Source organism: Nyctereutes procyonoides, unplaced genomic scaffold (genome assembly GCF_905146905.1).
Source record: "Nyctereutes procyonoides isolate TBG_1078 unplaced genomic scaffold, NYPRO_anot_genome, whole genome shotgun sequence".
Lineage (NCBI taxonomy): Eukaryota > Metazoa > Chordata > Mammalia > Carnivora > Canidae > Nyctereutes > Nyctereutes procyonoides.
This window is the reverse complement of record NW_026575120.1, coordinates 15,532,381-15,548,151: the sequence shown is the minus strand read 5'-3', so window position 1 is coordinate 15,548,151 and position 15,771 is coordinate 15,532,381. Positions and strand designations below refer to the sequence as shown.

Here is a 15,771-nt window from a genome sequence, read left to right as displayed (position 1 = left end):
GGCTTTTTTGTAATGACAGCAAACAAGAGACGCTATAAAAGTACATAGCCTTGGGATGATGTTTTGAATATAAACTAATACACAAGACTTCCTTCTTTGAACAAGAGACACAAATAATGTCAAACAGAAGCAGACACATCATAGTTCAAAGGAAAAAAAAAAGCAATATAAGTAAATACGTATTTCCTAAAGAGAAATACCTGGATTATGTAAGCATATTTTCTTATATAGTCCCAGGTATGAGTAAGAAAAAGGCAGATAATTTTATTTATTTATTCAATGATTAGCTTATCTCATTTTGGATGATTAAATGTCTCAAACATACCCCTTTTCAAGTGTAAAATGAATGTGCTGAGATGTATTTGTCCTGGCCTACCTGTGTGAGCTAGAAATCACTTAAACTCTTTACCTGTTCTAAGTCTTTTTTTAAAGATTTTATTTAATCAAAAAAGCTTTCTATCACATCTAATATTAAGCAAGCTTGTATTGTGAGAATAATGTTTATCTCTATGTAGTATACTTTTCACTCAGTATATTACAGTATTAAATACATATGTTTTATTTAAAATTTCATTGTGATTAGTAAGAGAGACATACTTTTCTTTGTGTTAATAAGTAAGATATAAAGTCTCCCCTCTCTCCCTCTTTCTCTTCTTATCTAACAAAATAATTTTTACAAAGGACCCACATTTAATGAGAGTAAGGTAAGAAGTCTTTCCTTTCCAACCATTCTGAAATCAACTGAATAATGTAGAATAACAGATGAAAATAAAGTGTATCTTTAATTTTCTAAACAATCATAGAATAATTCCAGTTCAAGTTCACAGACATGGCAGTCACGATTGTTCCCCCTTTCCTAATTAATGTGAGTAAAGGAGAATCAGAACAAGCCAATTAGAAGATGAGAGAGTTAAGAACTTCCTGGGGTTTTGAAATAAAATGAAGGTCACTGGTGGATAAAATGCAGTGTGGAAGCAACCACATCAAATGCAATGATAAAAGAGAGAACCTAGTTGATCAGCCTCACAATGCTCTGGAGGAGCTGCAGCCTCAGAGTAATAAGGAAAAGCAGAGGAAGGAGACCCAAAAAGTCAGGTTGGGCAGGGAGGCTAACAGGTGGAATTGTCCATGGAAGTCTGTCCACAGAACCACAGAAGTAGTTAGTTCTCATATTCACCACTTGCCTCTCCTTTCTCTCAATTACAAAATGCAGCCAACACAACATTTTTTATCCCAAGGAAGAAAATTTAGAAAGGTATTTTGTTTCCTAAAGCAACTGAATTAATGATGACTATAGAATTTAGGCTTTTCAAGTGGTCTGTCCTCTAGGAGAGTCCTATCCAATTAAACTACAGGATGTACCACAGCCGAAATGGCCAGTTCCCAAATGAAGACAGTTTGTGAAAAGTCCCTGTCACATGGATAAGGCTGTAAATTAGTTTTCTTTTTAAATTAAAAATAAAATGGGAGTAAAAAGTCATGCCAGCTCAAAGTTCCTACTAAACCAAGTAGGAAGAGTCAGTTTCCCTCCCTCCCTCCCTTCCTTCCTTCCTTCCTTCCTTCCTTCCTTCCCTTCTCTTCCCTTTTCTTTCTCCTTCACTTCCTTCTTTTCCCTCCATGGGCACATTAGTCAAATGGGCATAAGCTAGTGATCAGACCTTCCCAGGCAGAGAATCACTGATGGTGAGATGAGTGGTCATACAGGGCAGTAGGACAAACCAGCATGGCATTCTTCTGTGGCATTCGTATGCCTCATCCTCATATGATTTTATTTCAATTGTTATCATTATTTTAATTGTATTCTCCCTGTAGGTAAGATATGGTTTCACTCTCATTACTTTTTTTTAACATTCTTCATCTTGAGGGGGTGTGGCAAGATGGTGGAAGAGTAGGGTCCCCAAGTCACCTGTCCCCACCAACTTACCTATATAACTTTCAAATCATCCTGAAAACCTATGAATTCGACCTGAGATTTAAAGAGAGAAGAGCTGGAACACTACCGAGAGAAGAATTTGCACTTCTAACAAGGTAGGAAGACGGAAAATAAATTAATAAATAAAAAAGAAACCAGTGGGGGAGGGGGCCCCACAAGTTGCCGGGCTAAGGTCAGGCAGCGACAGCCTCCAGGACAGGAAAGCCCAGGCCTGGAGAAGCAAGAACTTTAAAAATCTTCCCAGACAGAAAGGTGCTCGCAGGGAACTCGGGCAGGATCCCAGGGGGGGCAGTGGAGCCCCCAGGTTCCTGGGGTCACTAGCAGAGGAAGTGCGGCCCGGGGGAGAGCGTGCGACACACCGCAGGCCCAGCGGGGTAAAGGGCGGGACCTTGGGGAGAAGCTCAGGCAGCGGCTCCAGACGGAGGGGGCTGCGGGCCAGGGAGCACAATTCCTGCAGTGCAGGCCTTGCATTCCAAGGCTTATGCGGGACACATCCCAGGATCCTGCATCCCCCCCCAGGGCAGGCAGAGGCCGTGAGGGCACAGGACAGCGAGGATGATCCAACCGCAGGGCGCCCCCAGAGCATCCAGGCCAGTGCGGACTGGGAGACTGCGGTAGTTACTACGGGAGGTGACTCTAGGGATGGAGAGCTGGCCGCTGCCACTGTTGCTGTTCCTCCTGACATCCTGTGCCTGGGAGGGTCGGGGCCACCAGGGAACGGGGCCTCATATGATAAACAGCTCCTACTGAGCCATGCACCTGGTAAGGGCAGTGCAACTCCCCCAGGTGCACACACCTGAGAATCAGCAGAGGAGGCCCCTCCCTGAGAAGACCACCTGGAAGGACAGGGAAAGAAGAGCAAGTTCTTGACCAAGCAGCACTGGGAAGCTCCACAGGAAGTCGAGGGATTTACAGTACATAGAAGCAGAGGATACCCCTCCTGTTTTTTTGTTTTTGTTTTTTGTTTCTTTGTTTTTTCCCTTTTTTTCTTCCTTTTTCCGGTACAACTTGTTTTTAGGCACTCTGCACTGAGCAAAATGACTAGAAAGAAGAACTTACCACAAAAGAAAGAATCAGAAACAGTACTCTCTCCCACAGAGTTACAGAATTTGGATTACAATTCAATGTCAGAAAACCAATTCAGAAGCAAACTATAAAGCTATTGGTGGCTCTGGAAAAAAGCATAAAGGATTCAAGAGACTTCATGACTGCAGAATTTAGATCTAATTAGGCCGAAATTAAAAAGCAATTAAATGAGATGCAATCCAAAATGGAGGTCCTAATGACAAGGGTTAATGACGTAGAAGAAAAAGTAATTGACATAGAAGACAAGTTGATGGCAAGAAAGGAAGCTGAGGAAAAAGAGAAAAACAAAAGACTAGGAGGAAAGGTTAAGGGAAATAAATGACAGCCTCAGAAGGAAAAATCTACGTTTAATTGGGGTTCCCGAGAGTGCTGAAATGAACAGAGGACCAGAAGGCATATTTGAAGAAATCATAGCTGAGAACTTTCCTAACTTGGGGAAGGAAACAGGCACTCAGATCCAGGAGATAGAGAGATTCCCCCGCCTAAAATCAATAAAAACCATTCAACAACTCGACATTTAATAGTGAAACTTGCAAATTCCAAAGATAAAGAGAAAAGTCCTTAAAGCAGCAAAAGAGACAAGAGATCCCTCACTTATATGCAGAGAGATATTAGATTAACAGCAGACCTCTCCCAGAGACCAGGTAGGCCAGAAAGGGCTGGGAGGATGTATTCAGGGTCCTAAATGAGAAGAACATGCAGCCAAGAATACTCTATCCAGCAAGGCTCTCATTCAGAATAGAAGGAGAGATAAAGAGCTCCCAAGATTGGCAGAAACTGAAGGAATATGTGACCACCAAACTAGCTCTGCAAGAAATATTAAGGGGGACTCTATAAAAGAAAGAGGAACTCCAAGGAAACCATCCACAAAAACAGGGACTGAATAAGTATTATGATGACACTAAATTCATATCTTTCAATAGTAACTCTGAACATGAATGGGCTTAATGATCCCATCAAAAGACGCAGGGCTTCAGACTCAACAAAAAAGCAAGACCCATCTATTTGCCGTTTACAAGAGACTCATTTTAGACCTAAGGATACATACAGCCTGAAAATAAAAGGTTGGAGAACCATTTACCATTCAAATGGTCCTCAAAAGAAGGCTGGGGTAGCAATCCTCATATCAGATAAATTAAAATTTATCCCAACGACTGTAGTAAGAAATGAAGAGGGACACTATATCATACTTAAAGGATCTATCCAACAAGAGGACCTAACCATCATAAATATTTATGCCCCTAATGTGGGAGCTGTCAAGTAGATCAATTAATTAATAACCAAAGTTAAGACATACTTAGATAATAATACACTAATAGTGGGAGACTTCAACACAGTGCACTCTGTAAATGACAGATATTCTAAGCACAACATCTCCAAAGAAACAATAGCTTTAAATGATACACTAGACCAGATGGATTTCACAGATATTTTTACAGAACTTTACATCCAAATGCAACTGAATACACATTCTTCTCAAGTGCATATGGAACTTTCTCCAGAACAGACCACATGCTGGTTCACAAAACAGGTCTCAACCGATACCAAAAGATTGGGATTGTCCCCTGCATATTTTCAGACCATAATGCTTTGAAACTAGAACTAAATCACAAGAAGAAATTTGGAAGAAATTCAAACACGTGGAGGCTAAAGACCATCCTGCTAAAAGATGAATGGGCCTACGAGGAAATTACAGAAGAATTGAAAAGATTCATGGAAACTAATGAGAATGAAGATACAACCATTCAAAATCTTTGGGATACAGCAAAAGCAGTCCTGAGAAGGAACTATGTTGCAATACAAGCATCTCTCAAAAAAACTGGAAAAAACTCAAATACAAAAGCTAACCTTGCACCTAAAGGAAGTGGAGAAAGAACAGCAAATAAAACGTACACGCAGCAGAAGAAGAGAGTTAATAAAGATTCGAGCAGAACTCAATGAAATAGAGATCAGAAGAACTGTGAAACAGATCAACAAAACCAGGAGTTGGTTCTTTGAAAGAATTAATAATATAGATAAACCATTAGCCAACCTTATTAAAAAACAAAAAAGAAAAGACTCAAATTAATAAAATCACAAATGAAAAAGGAGAGATCACAACCAATAACAAGGAAATACAAACGATTTTAAAAACATTATGAGCAGCTATATGCCAATAAATTAGACAATCTAGGAGAAATGGATGCATTTCTGGAAAACCACAAACTATCAATACTGGAACATGAAGAAATAGAAAACCTGAATAGGCTGATAACCTGGGAGGAAATTGAAGCAGTCATCAAAAACCTCCCAAGACACAGAAGTCCAGGACCAGATGGCTTCCCAGGGGAATTCTATTGAACGTTTAAAGAAGAGATAATACCTATTCTACTAAAGCTGCTCTGAAAGATAGAAAGGGATGGAATACTTCCAAACTCATTCTATGAGGCCAGCATCACATTAATTCCAAACCCAGACAAAGACCCCACCAAAAAGGAAAATTATAGGCCAATATCTCTGATGAACACAGATGCAAAAATTCTCAACAAGATACTAGCCAATAGGATCCAACAGTACATTAAGAAGATTATTCACCCTGACCAAGTGGGATTTATCCCCAGGATGCAAGGCTGGTTCAACACTTGTAAAGCAATCAATGTGATTGATCATATCAGCAAGAGAAAAAACAAGAACCATATGATCCTCTCAAAGATGCAGAGGAAGATTTGACAAAATACAGCATCCATTCCTGATCAAAACTCTTCAGAGTGTAGGGATAGAGGGAACATTCCTCAGCATCTTAAAAGCCATCTATGAAAAGCCCACAGCAAATATCATTCTCAATGGGGAAGCACTGGGAGCCTTTCCCCTAATATCAGGAACACGACAGGGATGTCCACTCTCACAACTGCTATTCAACATAGTACTAGAAGTCCTCACTCCAGCAATCAGGCAACAAAAAGAAATAAAAGGCATTCAAATTGGCAAAGAAGTCAAACTCTCCCTCTCTGCAGATGACATGATACTATATATAGAAAACCCAAAAGACTCCACCCTAAGATTGTTAGAACTCATACAGCAATTCGGCAGTGTGGCAGGATACAAAACCAATGCCCAGAAATCAGTGGCATTTCTATACACTAACAATGAGACTGAAGAAAGAGAAATTAAGGAGTCAATCCCATTTACAATTGCATCCAAAAGTATAAGATACCTAGGAATAAACTTAACCAAAGAGGTAAAGGATCTATACCCTAAAAACTACAGAACACTTCTGAAAGAAATTGAGGAAGACACAAAGAGATGGAAAAATATTCCATACTCATGGATTGGCAGAATTAATATTGTGAAAATGTCAATGCTACCCAGGGCAATTTACACATTCAATGCAATCCCTATCAAAATACCATGGACTTTCTTCAGAGCATTGGAACAAATCATCTTAAGATTTGTGTGGAACCAGAAAAGACCCCAAATAGCCAGGGGATTTTTTAAAAAGAAAACCAGAGCTGTGGGCATCACAATGCCAGATTTCAGGTTGTACTACAAAACTGCGATCATCAAGACAGTGTGGTACTGGCACAAAAACGGACACACAGATCAGTGGAACAGAACAGAGAACCCAGAAATGGGCCCTCAACTCTACGGTCAACTAATATTCGACAAAGCAGGAAAGACTATTCACTGGAAAAGGCCAGTCTTTTCAGTAAATGGTGCTGGGAAAATTAGACAGCCGCATGCAGAAGAATGAAACTAGACCATTCTCTTACACCATACACAAAGATAAACCCAAAATGGATGAAAAATCTAAATGTGAGACAAGAATCCATTGTCCTAAAGGAGAACACAGGCCACACCCTTTCTGAACTTGGCCACAGCAACTTTTTGCAAGATACATCTATGAAGGCAAGCGAAACAGAAGCAAAAATGAATTATTGGGACTTAATCAAGATCTAAAGCTTCTGCGCAGCAAAAGAAACGTCCACCAAACTAAAAGACAACCTACAGAATGGGAGAAGATATTTCCAAGATATTTCTTCAGGTTCTTACATTTTTAGGTTGATGCTTTTTGGCAAATCTTTCTGGCAAACTCTTTCCAGGAGTCACTTCCTCAAATACTTTTCCATCCTTAAATTCTTTCTCCTATTCTAGAATGACAATGTCATGGATATTATGTCTTTTGTTATAATCTCACAGGTCTCTGAGGCTCTATTCATTGTGTTTTTAGTCTACTTTCTGTTATTCAGATTAGGTATTTTCTATGGTTGTATCCTCAGGTTACTGATTCTTTACCCTGTCCCCTCCATTCTGCTCCTGAGCCTATCACTGAGTTTTATATATTGATTATTATATTTTTATTTTTTAAATTTCCAGTTGGTTCTTTTTTATATCTTCTCTCTGTGTATTAGAACTTTCTATATTGTTTCTTTTCTTTTTTTTAATTTAGATTCAATTAACCAACATATAATACTCCATTAGTTTCAGATGTACTTTCTATTGTTTCATTAGTAGTTTCAATCATGTCTGTAATTGCTCTTAAAAAATGCTAATGATGGCTGCTTACATTCTTTGAAGTATACTGATAACCATCTTGGTGTTGTCTTGGTATTAGTGTTTGGGTTTTTTCTCTTTCAATTTGAGATTTTCCTGGTTCTTGGTATGAAGAGTGATTTTTTATTGAAACCTAGATATTTTTAGTTTTATGTTATGAGATTCTAAAACCTGTTAAAGCCTGTTGTAACAGTTCCTGTTAGAGCTCTAGAGGAAAGGCAAGGGACATTGCCTCATTATTGACAGGTAAGGTTGGAAGTAAAGATTCCACTAACACCTGAAATGAGAAGAACTCCTAATTACTAGAAGGGTCAAAGAAGGACAGATGCCACTGGGCCTCTGCTCATTACACCCTGGTGAGAGTGTAGATATGACCCCAATTTTTTCTGTTTTCAGTTGAAGTAGAACAGCTATTATTTAAAAGTGTACTATTTGCTATACTGCTCTTTTGGCTAAAGAAGTTTGGCCTTCCTTGATGACTTCTTTTTGTCTGTTCTATTTGGCATTTCTGAGTTGCTAGCTTCTCTGACACCCAGCTTGGGATATATGTGGCAAAAAGAAAAGGAAACACATTGCTATGTTGTTCCTTGGGTTTTGAAGTCTCTACTTAGTTTGCATTTCTCTCTTCAGCTTTCAGAGTCTTCTTATTTTTGCCTTACATATAAAATTGTTTTTTAACTGTACATAGTAAAAAAGTATGTCTAGTGCATCCTTCTGGAACCTCAAATCTCTATCTAGTCATTTTTAATCATCACATATATATTTGTCAATATTTTCCTATACATGCAACTCTTTTTGTAGCGTTTAAGAAATCTTTTAGTGTACCAGACACTAAATTTTCTTTGAGCTCTGTATTGAAAATCTTTATCTGCAATTCCTCTGAAATAGTATTTTCTATTTTAGCCTAGAGATTAGTTTATCTATTCTTTTTTTTTAGTTTATTCTTATACCAATACTACAATGGTTTAATTATTTTAACTTTACAGTAAGTCTTGATATTTAGTAGTATGAATTTCCAGTTTCCATTTTCTTTAAAACTATATTGACTACAGGGTGTCTGAGTGGCTCAGTCAGTTAGGTGTCTGCCGTTGGCTCAGGTAATGTTCTTAAGGTTCTGGGATCCAGTCCTGCCTCTGGCTCCTCTGCTTCTCCCTCTCCCTCTGCCTCTGCTCTCCCTCCCATTCATGATCTCTCTCTTTCTCTCTCAAATAAAGAAAATTATTTTTAAAAAATAAAATTACATTAATTATATTGCCCTTTACATTTTTAGGTAAACCTTTAAGTCAGTTTTTCAATCACCACCAGCAGAACATCCTCACTGCTACCAAAAAAGTGAAAACCAAAAAAAAACCTGCTGGGAGTTTGTTTCTTGGGGGTATATTCATCTATTGATTGAGAACATTAACATCATAACAAATTTAAGTCTTCCAATAAATGACGATGGTCTATCCATTTTTTAAAAGATTTTATTTATTTATTCATGAGAGACACAGAAAGGGAGGCAGAGACATAGCCAGAGGGAGAAGTAGGCTCCATGCAGGAAGCCTGATGTGGGATTCGATCCCAGGACTAGGATCACGCCCTGAGCCAAAAGCAGATGCTCAACCACTGAGCCATCCAGGCATCCCGGATGGTTTATCCATTTCTGTAGATCTTCTCTATTAGAGTGTATCTCTACTTTACACTATACTTTGCAGTTTCAATGTAGAAGTTGTCTTGCATATCTTTTATTTAGTTTTCCTAGGTTATAAATGCTTTTAAATGCTATCAATGCCACAATGTCATGATGCTAGCACTCCTTCTAAAAACTTTACTTTTAACCTACTTATGAAGATCTAACTTCAAAGACATAAAGTCACAGGGCTGTTACAATCTTGGCTTGGGAAGGACCAGCAAGACAACTTTAGCCAAATCACAATCTACACTTTAGTCAAAATCAAAACCCACAGAATTTCCATGTGTAATCCAAACAGAAGAAATGCATGTTTCGTAGGTTTTGCTCTGATTTCTTATACACTATGTTGGAAATATATGGTGGGGTCATTAAAAATTATTTGCAAATGTTGCTGTATAGAGAAATGTAGCATACTATAATTTAACCAACCTACAGTTGGTGTTTAATGTGTATTGGTTTTATTCTTTATTGTAAGTCAATTCATAATTGCTCTATACTAGTGTATATTTCCTAATAGCTAAAAATTAATTCATTATTACATTAGAAATGGATTTAAAAGTATGTTAATATATTAAACTCTTTACACATTATTTTTAAAGTAGGCTCCATGCCAAGCACAGTTCAAACTGATGACCCCGGATCAAGACCCAAGCAGAGACCATGGTCATACACTTAACTGACTGAACCACCCAGGCATCTCACTCTTTACATATTTCTAAATCACTTTCCAGAAGGCATGTGCTAATTTACACTTATTTTAAGATGATACTAATTATGCTTCTCACCATCAAATGCTATTTTCAATGCCCAAATAACACAAAAATAACTGCTGGATATTCATTTAATTTGTATTTATATAATAACAAGTTAGATGGAACATTTTCATATTCTATAGTCATATATTCAATTTCATGAGACTTTTTTGCACTGATATATGTTGGGGGTATGTGTGTATGTGTGTGCATATACACATATACATACTATACACATATATTGTGATATATGTATATGTTGTGATATATATATACATATATATATATTATGTGGTGCTTTCTTTAATACCAACTGAGTGTCTAATAATTCCATATAACTCAATTCTGACACTATTTGGAGTTAAAATCACATTCTACAACTTAAAAGTGCCATAAGACTGCCCCATGTCAGATACCAGATGCAAATCCCAGACCACCTATACTTCTAACCATCTGGCTTATAAATTGGAGGTTCCCATGGCCCCCTCCTCAGGTTTGATAGTTTGCTCATTTGGCTCACAGAACTCAAGAAAACACTTTACTTATGTTTACCAGTTTATTACAAAGGATGCAACTCAGCAACAGTTGAATGGAAGAAATGCATAGAGTAAGGTATACTGGGCACTACGGGGCAAGGAGGATGTCATAGTGCCCATGACATCTCTAAACATCTTATCATTGCAGCAGATTGTTCACCAACTTAGAAAGACTCTGAATCTCAATGTTCAAAAGTTTTTATGAAATTCAACCTCTAGCCACACCACTTTTCTTTCATAGAGGTCTGTGAGTGGGGCTAAGTCTTCCAACTCTAATCATTTGGTTTTTCTTATAACCAGTCCCACCCTAAAGCAATCTAGAGATTCCACCCTAAGTCATATCATTAGCATAAACTCAAGTTTGGTTGGAAGCAGATGAATAACAGAACACATTCTTCCACACACAGGAAGTTCCAAGGGGATTTAGAAACTCTGCCAAAAATGAGGGACAAAGACCAAATTATTTTTATGTGTTATACCACGAACACACACACACACACACTCAAATACCACCTTAAGGTATATTAATGATTAAATTAGTTAATACATTTACGTATTTACTCTGTCATATTTATAGTAAATATTTTTTCATTTTAAATATCTTTGAAAGGATGACATATTAATTTATAATAGTCAGTGATAGTTTGTTCCTTTGCAATTATGTCATTTTTATGTCAGAATATCTTTTCTCATTCTTAGACAAGCTTACTAGTCACTTCCGTTTTCCTCTTGATTTTCATTTCTTAAAATATTATATCTCAATATAAATATTTTTATTAAAATATGTGTACTTTTTTCCTTTGGTCAACTAATTTTTTAATGGTACAGTTTAAAAAGTTTATTTTGTTTCTCAAAATTTTTAAGAAAAAATATAAACAAAGCTTAAACTCTGTTTTATTATTGTGTCTTATGGGAAGGCCAAATTTTTAACATACATATATTTTGCTTTTGGAGGAAGAATTAGGCAAGTTGGCCAATGACAAATAAACATTTTACTTTCATTACCATCAAATTGTCAATTATAGAAAGATTAAATTCTTGGCTTCTTTTGCTTTTCTTCGTTGTTCTTATTAGATTGTTCTGACCTCCTTTTTCATGTATTATCTGATTCTTTTTTGTTTTTTATTTACACAGATTTTTGAAGATTAGATTCTGGCTTACCAAAGAGGTTTAGATTCTCAAGTATGAGAAAACAAGTTTAAATATCTATAGCAAAATTTATAATTAAAAATGATAGTGAAGTAAGCATTCCTTTGGTTAATAGAAATTCTGATGTTTGAATCTTAAGATCATGAAACAGTAACCAAAATTTGTAATATTAAATATAAATGAAAAATCTTAAAGTCTCTCTCTTTCCAGAGGGAACAGTTCTATATCTCAGTGTAGATGCAGTGTATCCAGGGGAGGAAGTGAGTTCCGGGTCTTTCTAGATCATCATCTTGGACCTCATCCTCTTTTTTCTCTTTCTTATGCACAGACACTTATATACACAGACACTCAGACACACACACATATCATGTATGGAATCAAGTAAAATTTTTACTTACCTTATTGTATCCACACATAGTGCCATTGCTCATTTGGGTAAGATCCATAGCTGAAGATGTTGTGTCATTTCTTACATGGGCTGACAAACAAATATGGCCTCCAAGGTAAGTATATTGAACATCATGAACTGATGATTTTGGTACTATTTCTGAATGTGTCCAGTGACAAACTAACTTTCCACAAAGGATACTCCTGGCAATATGAAGATAATTCAAAATGTTACTCAGATCATAACATCAAAGTTATTCAGAACATACATCATCTTATATAACAAATAAATTCATCTGTATATATTAGGTCCATCTCTCATTTGTATTAACTTATTTTTGCATACACACACACATGCATTTGAGAAAAGGAGTTAGCTAAATACACACCCAAAACTGCAACCTGTGTTTCCACAATTTCCAAAAGTATCTGCTTGAAAATTCACTTCTTGTGTACATAGATAAGTAGAAACTTTAGCAACTGAAAATATAAAGTTATAATTACTCATCTTAAAAAATTTTTAAAATAAAAGTGGTAAATTACTATAGGGACATCTAGACAATAACAATGCCCAGTCAGTGTCATCTGCTATAAATATTTAGTGTCATCTACTGGATATATGAGAAGGAGAAACACTAAAAACTATCCACTTGAGAATAGGAAAATTGTATCACAGGCAGAAATAATTAAGAAACTAGACATTTGCTCTTTTATCTATAATTCTAATATTCTGCTCTCCTTTGCACCTATCACCTGAAATTGGATTAATATCCTCTTTTATTGGTCCTGTACTTATTAAGTCTGTTTTGCCTGTTTATATAGTTCAAAGTCACATTGATTCACAATTTTATTTTCAAATTTGGATTTAAACAAAACATATCTTTTATAATGGCTATTGGATGGATTATTGACTTTAGAAAAATAAATGAACCCCAGAACAAAAGACATAACGATTACATTTTCCAAATAATTTTTCACACTGTATATCCGGATCTTGGCATACTCCTCCAAAGCAAAAGGCAGTCTTATTATTGCATGGTTCTAAATCAACAGATTTCACATCAGGTACACAAGATGTAGATGATCCATTGCAAAATTCTGGAAAATCACATGGATCTGTCCTTTGCCTACATAAACGTCCTCTTTCTGCTATCTGTGAGACAAAGAAAAACTAGTATTTTTTTAAAGTAGTAAACCAAAAATGTAAAAAAAAATCTTAAATGAGAGCAGCATATTTCTGTTACTTCCACTAGTAAAAGTGGAAGTAACATTTTAACTACTTAAAGTCAAATTATGAATTTACTTAAAAGCTCAAATGAAATAGATTGGAAAAAAACCCAACTGTCCATCAATGGATGAATAGATGAACAAATTATGGTATTCATACAGTGGAAGGAGCACTGATATATATGCTACAAGGTGGATGAAACTTCAACACTACCTTAAGAAAGCCAGACACAAAAGGTCACATATTCTATACTTCTACTTATATGAAATATCCAGAATAGGTTACTCCAGACAGAACACAAATTGGAGGTTGTCAGAGACTGAGGCGGAGGGAAAAAGGAGAGCAAGTGGTTAATGGGCTGGGAGTCTCCTGTTTGAGTGAGGAACATGTTTTGGAACTAGGTAGAGGTGGTAGTTGTGCAGCATTGTGAATGTACCGAATGCCCCTAAATTGTTCACCTGAAAATGGTAAATGTTATGCTATGGGATCTTACTCTTAATTTTTTTAAAGGCTCTACCAAATGTAGGAATTATCCCCATGTGTATGGAAAAGGGCAAAGGACTGTGTAGAAAAGTCTTATTGTTCAATACCGCTGATTTGGAGACCAAGGCCAAGATGAGAGTTCTGATGAATGGAAGAATGATAAGCTTTATAGCTAAGTATTAGAAACTCTAGACTTAAAAAAAAAAAAAGAAAAAAAAAGAAACTCTAGTCTTGCCTCTTTATTCATACTCCTTGAAGACAAGTGACCACTGGCTTTAATTACTAGCACAGAGAGTGAAAACACACACAGAACAAAGTAGAATGATGTTAGGAGAGATTTCATTGACAGAGAACCTACCAATCAAAATCTCTAATGGATCAGCTTCTATGACTGTTGTTGACACCTGAAAGTAACACAAAGGCAGCAAGAGGCTACAATGAAGTGATCCCCAAACACAAATCTTACTCAGACTCCTTTTAGGTGTGGCAATAAAGGAAAACTGAATGGAAAACTTGCCAAGGGAAGTCAATGATTCAATCCACTTCTGGGACCAGGAGTCCTTGCATAGAACTTCAGTACTAAACATACTATATCTTGCTGACTATACTACATGGACTCTTTTTCTGCTGTTCTCTAAATGAGATTGTTATTGTCTGTTTATTCAAATATTGTATGTCAACTGTGTGTTGGGCAGCTTATTTTCAATTTTGTCATAAATTGCCTGATCATGAAGAGCTAAATTCAGGTATGACCAAGAGTAATTCATAGTGTCCAAATAATCAGAAATTAATATTGAATAATAACTAGATGGGTCCTGAGTAGATTAAAAATGATGCAGTGAAAGGCATAGCTAAGGAGGTTGGAAAAGATCTAAAGACATCCTTGGAACTTAGAATTAAGTACATATATGAATGTATGTACCTGAGTCAGGTACATAAAGTTGTATGAATGTATGAATTAACTAAATGTATGTATCAGGTACATAAAGATACATATTGTATATATAAGTCAGGCACATAAAATTGCATATTTGAAAGCTGTATAAAAAAGTCTAAAAATGCTAAAAAAAAAAATGAACACACAACACAAAAAAATATGGAAGAAAACCAAATAGTATTTTGAAAGCTTACCAGACAAGTTTTTCTATCACAGCATGGTCCGCTGCCACACTCTGCAAATCCAATCAGAGTACAATCTACAGGGTTACAACATTTTCTATGACTGCATTCCTATAAGCCAAAATAAAAGAGTTAAATAATAGGAATTTTCAATCAAATAAATAAATGCATGTATTTCAAAATATACAAAATATTTCCTGAAGTTAATTACAAACACATTATGATTTTCACTTCTGTATTTAACACTACATCTAAACTTATATTTTCAGCATAGGAAAAAAAAGATGGTAATTAAATCCATGCTTCTATGCTCAAGAAACTGAACTACAAAAAACTGAATGCAATTTCTTTCAGTCTTCTAGGAGTATGAATTGAATGCACTCTAACTTCTTAGTTTTTAATTTATTATGCCCTAAGTACTTTTCTATTTTACCAGACCTCCTCAAGATCTCATATTGGGAACATATAACAATTTATGCATGTAACAGAATATTCTAATCTATAACATTTTATTGTCATAAATAATGGGTCAAAGAAAATAGTTTATCTTTTTAGCTCTAAGGCCTTATGTTAAATATTAATTCTAGAAATTATTAGATAATAGAGCAGAAAAATATTAATGACTCTTCATAATATACAATTTTTTCTTTTCATACAGTAAACGAGTGATGTTTCACAAGACTGATAGTAATATCTAAAAATTATTAAAGTGGAAAGGTACAAATAACTGTATCTATATTTGTTTCAATATTATTTTTATTGCTAGAGTGCTGAAAATGTCACATATCTGCACATTATGCTTTATTTTATATTTTGTGTCTGTATTTCTGTTCATGTATTCCTGTTTATTTTCTTTATTTATAAGCACTATATTAATGATGTTAACTCCTAGC

At 35.9% G+C, this 15,771-nt stretch overlaps 1 protein-coding gene across 1 annotated transcript in view; it reads right to left on the bottom strand.

Annotated features, from left to right (window-relative positions):
* The window catches only part of LOC129516127 (A disintegrin and metallopeptidase domain 3-like), an 88,485-nt gene that overhangs the window by 11,914 nt on the left and 60,800 nt on the right, over positions 1-15,771 (bottom strand). The window contains exons 13-16 of the mRNA XM_055335464.1: positions 14,891-14,989; positions 13,006-13,201; positions 12,438-12,528; positions 12,060-12,252 (exon numbers count right to left, since the gene is read on the bottom strand). Coding sequence (XP_055191439.1) covers positions 12,060-12,252; positions 12,438-12,528; positions 13,006-13,201; positions 14,891-14,989 — 579 coding nt within the window. The remainder of the gene's footprint in view (positions 1-12,059; positions 12,253-12,437; positions 12,529-13,005; positions 13,202-14,890; positions 14,990-15,771) is intronic.